This window comes from Saccopteryx bilineata, chromosome 4, assembly GCF_036850765.1.
Source record: "Saccopteryx bilineata isolate mSacBil1 chromosome 4, mSacBil1_pri_phased_curated, whole genome shotgun sequence".
Lineage (NCBI taxonomy): Eukaryota > Metazoa > Chordata > Mammalia > Chiroptera > Emballonuridae > Saccopteryx > Saccopteryx bilineata.
The window spans coordinates 137,471,151-137,481,728 of NC_089493.1; the positions used below are offsets into that span (position 1 = coordinate 137,471,151).

Consider the following 10,578-nt stretch of genomic DNA (forward strand, 5'->3'; position numbering starts at 1 on the left):
GTCTTGGTGTGCCATGGGATTTTTTAGTTTTTATGCCATGAAGGTAAAAAACCACTTGTATAAAGGGATGGAGAAATGGGTCGTAGTTCCCGTTTCCAAACAGTTTGTTTCCAAACAGTTTATCTACTAAGCGATTTCTGGGACTTCTAACTTCCTAATGCTAGAGTATTTTCTAGCAAATTTCAAATTTGAACTCTAATGTACCAGATTTCTATTAATGATTTAAACCAGCCATTTTGACTTCCATAAATACTTTATATTCTACCTCAGGAGCTTTTTAAGAAATTTTGCTCTAAAAAAAAAAAAAAAAAAAAAAAAAAAAGAAATTTTGCTCTTATGTGGTCTTGGATATTTCAGAATTGGGCAAAAACAAAGACTGAAACAACATGAAAGCCTTCCATGAGCTAGCTCCTAGAAGAAACTTTAACACAAAGATGCCATCTAATTGGGGAGGGTGGCTCCAGGCACCTTTTGCTTGTAAGCACTTCCTTTTTATAGCCAAGCCAGAAGGCCTCTGTGGACATGCAGCATGCAGTGTGAAAATCTATGCCTCTGCTTTGTGCAAGTACTTAGGCAAGTCAAAGGCAAGACAGAGCAATCTGTGCAGCCACGCCAAACTCAGTGCTTCCACAAGGGCCCCAAAGCTAGATTACCTTCAGCTGTATTGGAGGGAAGTCTGAAGACATCTACACAACAGCCTCAACTGTCGAGCCTCTCTGCCACAGCCAGAGATATGGGACACTGTCACCTACGCCCCAGGCAGGAATAGAGCACCAAGAAACAGTCCACATGACACTGAAGCACAGACAAGACAAAGTGCAGTTTTTAAAAGGAAGATTTATTTGACAAGTTTCACTTAGCGCAATACACCTAAAAGGAAATCACAATACAATGAAAGATGTAAATCAAGGCCTCGGAATTTCATACAAACACCAAGACCAAAATCCTAAAGTACTGGTATTGCGTCTCAAATTTCCCCCCTAAACTTAAAAAAAAAAGGGGGGGAGGTTTAAACTTACATGCCTTAAAAGTTATTAAACAAAACTAGAATTAACAAACATGCCAAATGTTTCACTTTTAATTGTAGACACAGCTCCTACAATGAGTTTTACAAAAAAAAGAAAAAAGCATGTCTTTCAACATGCTTCTAAACAGTGTTCAATATAATGCGGTATAAGAGCGACATTTAACATAATTCAACTGCTTTAACCTAAATATACTTACTGCTTAAGTACATCCTACAATAGAACTAACTTGAGAAAAGCTAAAAATTGTTTAACAGTGAATAGTTTACTCAACTTAGTTGTTACATCCTAGATGACTATTTCTGTTCAAAAATACTGAACCTTAGGTCTTTAAAACATCCTGATTTCCACTTTGAGTAAGCATAATCACAAGCTGCTATTGCAAAACTGTTAAACTTGTTTTTTCTTTAAAATAATGTTGACCAAGAATCAGTGATAAGGATCAATCACATTCCCCATCCACCACTCATACTGGACATGCTAGACATCCCTCCCATTCCGTTCACTCCCATAGATGCACGGCCTCCACTACTGTAGTAGCTGCTGTTCACTGCTCCTTGGCTTCCTGCAAAGAGATCATTAACAAGTCAGTAGAAGTATCAGGATCAGTCAAGTAAAATGTAGCATTCCAGGAAAAGTTTAAAAAGTATACGAGTACAAATGGCTGCTGTCCAGGTTGCGAGAAGCATGTTTGAGAAAGGGGACTCCCGACTCCAAACAAACAATTAACACCTTTTCTCTGCAGTACCAACTTGCCAGACTCTTGTGCTACCATTTAAGCGGATGCTTCAGGATCAACATGGAAAATTAAGTTTAAAGGAAAACTAGTGTTTTTCAAAAATTGCAAAATTTACATTTTTAAAACTAAAACAAGGCATTTATAAAAATAATTTACCATAAACATTCACAATGTGTCCATTGAATGGCATGTATGAATAGGGAGCACAGGGGCAGTCTTGCTTTTCCTATTCATGGTGGGCAGAAAGTGAGAAAACAAAGTGGGACTAAAGGCAACTCACTGTGCCCAAAATGGCAGCCTCCATGGAGTTAAGTCAGACCCATTGACTGCTATAAAAATATTAGCACAACATGTAAGTATTTGCTATTGGGAATTTAAGTTATATTTTTTGAGAAAATATTTACCTATGCAATGTTTGATTGAAAATCACTGGAGTTTTCCTGTAAAACTTGGTCTGCAAAAGGATTTTGTAGGGTAAGACTATAATACCAAATCACCATTCTTTAGACCAATTGAAAAAAATAAAACCAATCCTAGCTTAACTAATAAATACGGTCCTGAACCCAACCACCATTTTATTATTGTAAATTCTACCTCCATATAAAACGAATTTAATGCTAACCAAAAGATAAAACGTGAGCTATTTAATTATTTACTATTTCAATAAATGGAGGCAGATGTTTTCTGGCTCAACATTATTCTTAGTTGCACATTTAATTTTTAAACACTACCCCCCCCCCCAGTGATTGGTTCTGAAAATTAAGCTACTAAAAATAAGTTACAGTAGTATCAAAAGCATACATTTAATAACCTAATTTCACAAAAAAAGGAGCCTGCATATTCCCCCAACTAAATAAACCTACCCAAAACTTACTCTAAACATATATATATATATATATATAAAAAACTTACCATATCCGCTCATGCTGCTCTGGCCACCATAGCCGCCACCATAACCGCCACTCAGCTGCTGGCTGGCTGGGCCACCGTAACTGGACTGGTTTGCTGTTAAGTTAAGAGAACATTAGAACCTTGTTCCCTACACAATGTGGTACCTGTGGTACCGGGCTTGCAATTCTAAATCTGTAATTTTGAGTCTTTATCTTACAGTACTATAACACTTTGCCTATTTTCTATGAACAGACTACCTTTCTATCCATCATTTGAGCATTTATAAACCAATTAGCCAACGGTATACACATCAGCAGGACTAAATCCACATGACTCTATAGAGGCACTTTGAGAAACCTTTATAGTGGGGTTTTCCCCATAACTTGACACACTAAGGTTATGTCAATACACAGGTATCACTGAACACCTAATTATGCCCAACTGTGCCCAAAAACTTATTTTGATTCTTTCCTTTTATTAAATTATTCATTTCAGTTATACTTTATAGACAATTCTAGTTTCTTTCTGTAATGCCCTCCCCCAAAAGTACTTAAAACGAACTAGTTATCTATTCTTAGTTTTATGTAACTCAAGGATTTAATAAGGCAGACACAAAATTCCAATCAAAACTTCTTTCTTTGCCTAACTTAATTATGCTAAACTCACTAAATATAAATTAAATAACATATAATATACAGACTTATACAGATATAAATGTTTTGGTTTTTAAAAAAACTAACGATATTTACACAAGCCCATGCCTCCCATCATTTGGCTACCATAAGCACCACCGCTTGCTCCTGCTGTAGAATTCAAGAAGAGTTCTACATATCTGTGTTCTGAAATGAGAGAAAAGGCATAAAAGGTTAGCTTTAAAAAAAGACACTAAAGTGATATTTACACAAACCCATGCCTCCTAGTATTTGGCTACCGTAAGCACCACCGCTTGCTCCTGCTGTAGAATTCAAGAAGAGTTCTACATATCTGTGTTCTGCAATGAGAGAAAAAAAGTTTGAAAATATTTGTTGGTGAAAGAAAAAAAGATAAGCACTAAGTTCTTAAATAAGAAGATGTAAACTTCAAACACTTTTCTGGTTAAAAAAATTGTGGGTGCTTCTCTCAGGTGATTTACTATAAACAGCTTTCCAACACTAGCCTTTTGTTTTAAATATTTACCTAAATTGCTTTATTAAGGATACACTTCAAGTCAATATTCATATCACAAATACCTTTTTCAGTAACACTAATTTTAACAGCTCACAAAAATTTTAACATATCCCCGCTAAAGCTAAAAAAAAAACCTATCATCAGCAAATTCTCCTACATCCTTACTATTACTCTACCATAAATGTCAGTCACACAACCACCTGGTCAAGTATCCCCAAGATACTTAATCATACTCACGCATATTTGCTTTGTCTTTCGACATAGCTGCCACAGCATCTTCGTGAGTCGCAAACTCGACATCTGCTTCACCAGTTACTCTGCCATCAGGACCAATTTCAATATGTACTCTCACAGGGTTGAGCGGTGAAAAAAACTAAATACAAGGTATTTCAAAGAATCAAGTCAACTTTCTAATGTTAGAAAAAATTATCTCTGTTTCAGTTAAGTAGAGTAAAAACCCAGTTTTACTGCTAAACTGAAAAGAGTTGACTTTTGAATTTACCTTACACTTACATTATAAATGTCATTCTCAGTAGCTCTGTAAGGTAATCCCCGCATGTGTACACAATGTCCCGTTGTGCTCTGGAAAGTAGAGCCACCATCCCCATATCTGTGATCAGACATTCCTGAAAAACAATAATTGAGGTCTACATGAAAAAGCAGGTAAGTATCCTTCAGGTTGAGAAATTCAATTCTTACCTTACCTCTTCCAAATCTATCTGACCCAAAACCATAGCCGTCATTATAGCCATTATAATCATCATAGCCTCCATAACCTGAAAGACAAAAAGTACAATCAATCAAATGAAAACCATGAAAAAAACACCCTCCTGACACCTGCATATTCTCACGTACCTCCACCATAAGCACCACGCCTCATCCTTTCAAAGCCAGCTCCCCTGCCAATGCTGTTATACCCTCTGCCAGCCCCAGGTCTGTCATAGGGACCTGGACGCTGCATGGCCATAAGCTTTCGTGGTGGATCATAGTGAGTCCTTACTTCAGCTCGACTGCTCTTAAAGATTTCGATATACCTAAAGCAGTGTTCATGAGGGAAAGGAATGGGGAGGGGAGAGAAAACATTAGCTCATGCCATACAGCTATTTAGTTACACAAGAAAACAAAGTAGTCATAGCCATGAAACTGACTAATATTTAAAGCCAGATTTCTTATATTTGTATAGGCAATGACCAGAAATTCACTCAATTATAAGATTATTTCATGTAAACTTTACAGAAAACTTACTCCTCTAAGGCAGAGAAGCCCACCCTTAGGGGTGGAGAGGAGTACTGTAAATAAATATTTTAGGAGGGAAAAAAATTCCACTCAACTTTCAACATTTCATGTCTTAAATCCTTTGGCAGCATGTATAGCAAGTGGGCTAAAAAGCCAGCCTCCACCAACAGTCTAGCCCACACTACACATTTCCTTTCGCCAACAAATACCCCAGAGCCTATGCTTTTAGTAGGAATCAGCATAGGTAAGCGCATGCTTCAATGAAAAATAGTCACAAGCAAAGAGAATAAAACCTTTTGTGACAATTTCTTGAAAGCTATGCTTATTAATACATATGCAGAATATTTATACAGCAAGAAAGTTTGTTGCATTTCAACTTTAAAAACAAGATCAGAAAGTATCACATTTTCTTATGGTAATAATATTAATTCACTATGTGGGTGTTATTACAGCTAAAGCCAGGTTTGCATTACTTTTAAAACCATAGTCTCTCAACTCAAATTGATTGGGGTTAAGTAGGAATCTCACAAAATTGTAAAGTAGACCAAATTAACTAAGTATAATTATAAAACCTAAAATTTAATCTGAATGCATTATGGGACTTGGACTCAGGTAGTTTGAAAATTGTGGCCAAACATCAAATAAATGGAACTAGGAAATACAATTCTTCCTTCTAAGCAGAGAGAATATGGATTTAATTGTTTACCATAAGAAAAGTGACAAATCCAACCAACCATCCATCCCCACCTGTGCCCTATTCTTTCCTTGTGTTTCTTTAGAGCCTTTTCAGCTATTTCCTGTGAAGCAAACTGCACGAAGGCCTCCCCCGTACTCCTCCCCTGGAAGTCCACCGGCAATGTTATCCCATTTGGCACGATTTCCAACCCTTCAACCCAAGGACAAATAACCCCAGTAGGGGGGCAATATTAACATCACAAGCCCAGAAATGATTCTTCTTATAGCTTTAAATAAACCAGAATTTTAACTTTAGGTGAACGGTATGCTTTCAACAAGTACTCTTTAAATATGCATTGTAGTAATATGAAGTTCCGTTATTACTAAGTATAACAATTCTTAACACACCCCATGGCACAGTATTTAAGAAAAAACTTGAACACAGGATGCACTAAGAATTCAACAATTACAAATACTTATATATTTAACTTAATGTTAAACATTATACAAGAATTTAATAAAGAGTTTCAAGCATTAAAATATAACAGTTTTACTAAATTCAATAAACTCCTTTACCTCACTTTATAATTACATGTTTTAAGTTAGTGGAACTTCAAGTTTAAAAAATTTACACATTTTTAAACATTTTATACACAAATTAAAACATTATTTATATCATCAACAAACATACAATCTAAACTTTCAACAAACAACTGATCTAGACAGTACAATCATGCACTCTTATGCTCTAACAGTAGTATGATTCACTTCTGGAAATTCCGTCTATGAAAAATCCTTTCCGTGGATACATTCCCAAGCTTACAAAAAGGGCTTTAAAGCACTTTCCTAGAAGATATGAAATTATGTTCATATTTAACGTTGACAGATAGCATTAAATTCTCACCAATTTTAGACAACAACAATCAAAATAGACTTGATTTCAAAAATTCAGGCAAAATATCAGTAACTTGATACATATCTAACAGTCAGAATTTTAATACTATTCTACACCATGAAAGGATTTCTTGTTCTTTATTCCAGTTTATCATGAGTATCAAGTAATAGTACTTAAGATAAATGATGAAACATTCTACTAAACATGCAATTTGATCAGCTCTTCAGCATAAAACATTAAAATACTTTAGGCCCAGAACAACTTTAAAACACTTTCTGTATGTATTTCAGATACATTTAACCTAACCTATTCTTTGACTTTAGGCAAATTTAGAATTCCCTGGCTAAACCAGCTGCCTTCATAGTTTTTTTTTTTGTAATGAGAATTAGATTGATGACACATTTCTGGTCCCAGGACCCAATGTGTCTTACAGTAAGACACCTGCCATAAATTACAACCACCTAACTCATACTAATCTAGTATTAAGGGATCTTACCTTTAACTTGAAGTACTTTGCTGAACAGCATTAAAAGGAAAGTTGTTAAAACTGTTGAGGACAATCCTCAAAGATCTACTCTGAACTACAATACTAAATAAATATAAGCAAAGTTAGCATTTTGGAAGTACTTAATTACCACCATTAAGATGGGCATAAATTATTTGAAGGTCACCAGGAAGAAAACATTAATTAATTCACTTGCATATATACTCACAACCTGTTTAATCATCTAAGCTACTCAACTTTAAGGTCTATTGAATCATATTGCCAGAAACTAGCCAATACTCACTGCTCAGCAACAAACATGACTACATACCTGAGAAGAATTGAACAATCTCTTCCTTGCTACATCCAAAGGGGAGTCCTCTAAGCCGTACAAAGCCATCATTGGCCGTGTCAGGACTATTTGGACCAGTATGCTTCAACACCCAATCCATTTCAACGTTGTTTGACTTGAATACTGAAAGAGGTGCTTAGAATTAGTCAATTTTGGAAAGTCAGAGAATGAAGTTCAGACTTCCTGGGTCTTTAGATAATCTAGGAAGAGCTGCCACAAACTCCCTTAGGTGACCATTTCCATGCGGTTAAATACCTAAAATTCAGAAGACGTAAGATAGATCTCTCTGTTTAATGTTTATTTACTGTTACTAGGGCAACATAAATCAAACCTTCAACATATCTGTGTCCCATAGTTTCTCTGTCTTTTTTCAGGGCCAATTTGACTTCATCTTCCGATTCAAGTTCAACAAAAGCCTCGCCACTCGGTCTGCCTTCTCTGGTGTAGATGAATCGAATACCTTGAGCCCCATTTTGGATTTTGCAGTCTGTAAAGAAAACAACCGTTAATACAAAATTTAAAACTTAAAACCACCACTGGGTGACACAAATGAAAAGCCTATTCATGCCCCAATACAATGTCAGTCACATGTGAAGCCTAAAATGATCAAGATATTACCAAGTTCTAGTCTCTTTGTGGTAATTAAGCAGTTATCCCTTCCAGAGTAAACTTTATTCCCTAGATATATTCCTAATCCATCAATAAAATACAACACTCAAAAGTGTTTTTTTGCTACGAAAAAGTTTAGTAACAAAAATCTCCAAGTTCTCACTACTCAAGTGTCTCCATTACCATTTGTAACCTTCAGTAAATTAAGTCTGGACCTCTTCTCTGAATATACTTATACTTAGTTTTAAGTTTTGTTCTGAAACCCTAGATCATTTTACTTTACTAGCAGTGACATTACAATCCAAACTGCTGAGCCAATACTCACCTGAAAAGGAATCAACGTTTCAAAGCTAAAATGCTCCAAGTTGCACAGCTGAAGCTAAACCCAGTCTTGCCCATGCAAGGTGGCTTCCTTTGTACTTGGTTCTTGTTTTACAGGTCGTTTCCCGTTACCAACACTAAATCCAGACAGTAAGTAAATACTAAAGTGTCCTTCCAAAACTTGTACATTTCTTCCAAATCAACTTTTATTAGTCTACTCTTGCACTAACACAAACGGATATTTACCATAAATTATTCAGGGAACCTACACAGTTGGGGGAAAAGCTAAAAGGAAAGTAAGTAAACTTGCCTGGACTTGTGTCCTCAACTGTAAAGTGAACCAGATCAAGAACTAAATGAACAAGCATTACGGAAAGTTGCCTGACCAGGCGGTGGCGCAGTGGATAGAGCGTCGGACTGGGAGGCGAAGACCAGGGTTCCGAGGCCACCAGCTTGAGTGCGGGCTCATCTGGTTTGAGCAAAAAAGCTCACCAGCTTGGACCCAAGATTGCTGGCTTGAGCAAGGGGTTAGTTACTCCGTCTGCTGTAGCCCCCCCCCCAAGGCACATGAGAAGCAATCAATGAACAACTAAGGTGCCAGTTGCCACAACGAAGAATTGATGCTTCTCTCCTATCTGTCCCTTGTCACACATACAAAAAATTACCGCATGTTGATTAGGAAAACTGTCTGAAATTTAAAAACAGCAATTTAACGTAACTCTACAAAATACCCTTTTAAAAGACTTGACGTAGTTCCAAAATTCTAAAGTATTACTATTGTTTGCACAGCCAGTGGGCAATTTTCTTAAGATTTAAATCAGCAACCCAATTTACCCTTTCGAAAACATGCACACAAAGACTAGCGCTCCAGAGTAAGTGAAGAAAAAATCCGTGGGCGAGGCTGCAGTCTTCCGAAAGGGCCCGGAAGTCGGAGGGCGGGGCTTCGCAGTTTCCATTTCGTAAGGGCGGCCGGGAGGGCGGGCACAGCTGCCGCCCGGGCCCCAACAGGGGGCGCGGGGCACCCCCCCCGACCGGCCGCCTCTGCGCCCGCCCTGCAGCCTTGACCAAGAACTCCCGCCTCCGCTTCAAACTCACCGGAAAAAAAACGCTGCACTTCGTCCGCCGAACAAGACCAGGGCAAGCCCCGGACCTTCACCACGAATCCCTCTCCGCCTTCGGTGCCCAACATCATCGTCTCTGAGTGGGTCCTGGCCTCGAAACAGACTGAAAAAAGGGAGACGAGGGTCAGACTTAAGAATTGTTCAAATTAAAAGGCCCTTCCCCAGCCAACCACCCCGCGGAATTGAGGAACATCATTAAGAACCAAGCCCGTGGCAAGCTCCAACCCCGGCAACTCCAACAACCCCTTAAGCCAGCGGGCCGGCCGCCGAAGCCGCCATCGGCACTATTTACTAGAGACCTAAACCACAGGAGGCCCGGGCTGGCGCCAGCGTGGAGGCGAGGAAATGGCGGCCGCGCTTCCGCTCCGCCTCCTCCGACATCTCACACAATAGAGTCGGCGCGGCCTGTAAGCCTCAGCGGCCTTGCTACGGCTCCGCGAGCCATTCCTGCCCACCAAGACAGCGCGTACGTGCCGAAGGCCTCCCTCCCCAGGCTCTACAGAGATCTGGAGCAAACAATCCCCGCACAAGCGGGACGTTTAGGGCCCACTGGGCGACACACATCCAGCAACAAAAACTAACCTTACCACAAGACTTCAGCGTGGCTAAGCGAAATGGCCAGGGGGCGCCTGCGCAACCTAAATAAGGCCCTTTGAACAAGCTCTGCGCAAGCGCAACCTGGCGCCCGCACCGCCCTGTCACGTCACACAGAGCTCAGACGCTTGCGTACTTTGAAGAGCCGGCCCACTTCCAACAGCAAGTTATTATGCCCAAGTGTTTGTGGTCAGCCCCTCCCACGTACTTTCCCTCCCTTCGGGCTTTTTTGCGCCTGCGTTTTGGCGCGACTATTGACCATCGAGCTCCGGCGGTTTATTATTCAGTTTTCTGCGCATGCGTATTCCTTCCGTTCGCTCGCCTGGCCCGCCAGAGTGGGGGAGGGGAATGGCGGTAGTCGGTTTCCTACTGGGGCTTTAAGAGTGTTCCAGGCTCTGGGTTGGGCGGAGATGGCTGTCTTCCTACCCCTACCCCACCTTATTAATCGCGCTTTTGGCCATCCGAAATG

General features: G+C 39.3%; 1 protein-coding gene across 5 annotated transcripts; it reads right to left on the minus strand.

The window, feature by feature from the left end:
• Nucleotides 1–817: 817 nt before the first annotated feature.
• Nucleotides 818–10,251, minus strand: HNRNPH1 (heterogeneous nuclear ribonucleoprotein H1). Of its 5 annotated transcripts, none has more exons than XM_066278522.1 (14): nucleotides 10,103–10,251; nucleotides 9,490–9,618; nucleotides 7,796–7,951; nucleotides 7,444–7,587; nucleotides 5,806–5,944; nucleotides 4,678–4,856; nucleotides 4,527–4,598; nucleotides 4,336–4,469; nucleotides 4,060–4,195; nucleotides 3,587–3,646; nucleotides 3,435–3,494; nucleotides 2,677–2,769; nucleotides 2,169–2,218; nucleotides 818–1,590 (listed from the first exon to the last, which is right to left on the minus strand). In XM_066278522.1, the coding sequence occupies exons 2-13, from the start codon at nucleotides 9,584–9,586 to the stop codon at nucleotides 2,169–2,171; spliced, it is 1,320 nt and encodes a 439-aa protein (XP_066134619.1). In that variant the 5' UTR covers nucleotides 9,587–9,618; nucleotides 10,103–10,251; the 3' UTR covers nucleotides 818–1,590. The 5 variants fall into 5 exon arrangements, with proteins under 5 accessions (XP_066134619.1, XP_066134617.1, XP_066134618.1 ...); XM_066278520.1 differs by having other exon boundaries at nucleotides 3,405–3,494; XM_066278521.1 differs by having other exon boundaries at nucleotides 3,405–3,494; nucleotides 10,098–10,212.
• Nucleotides 10,252–10,578: the final 327 nt, after the last annotated feature.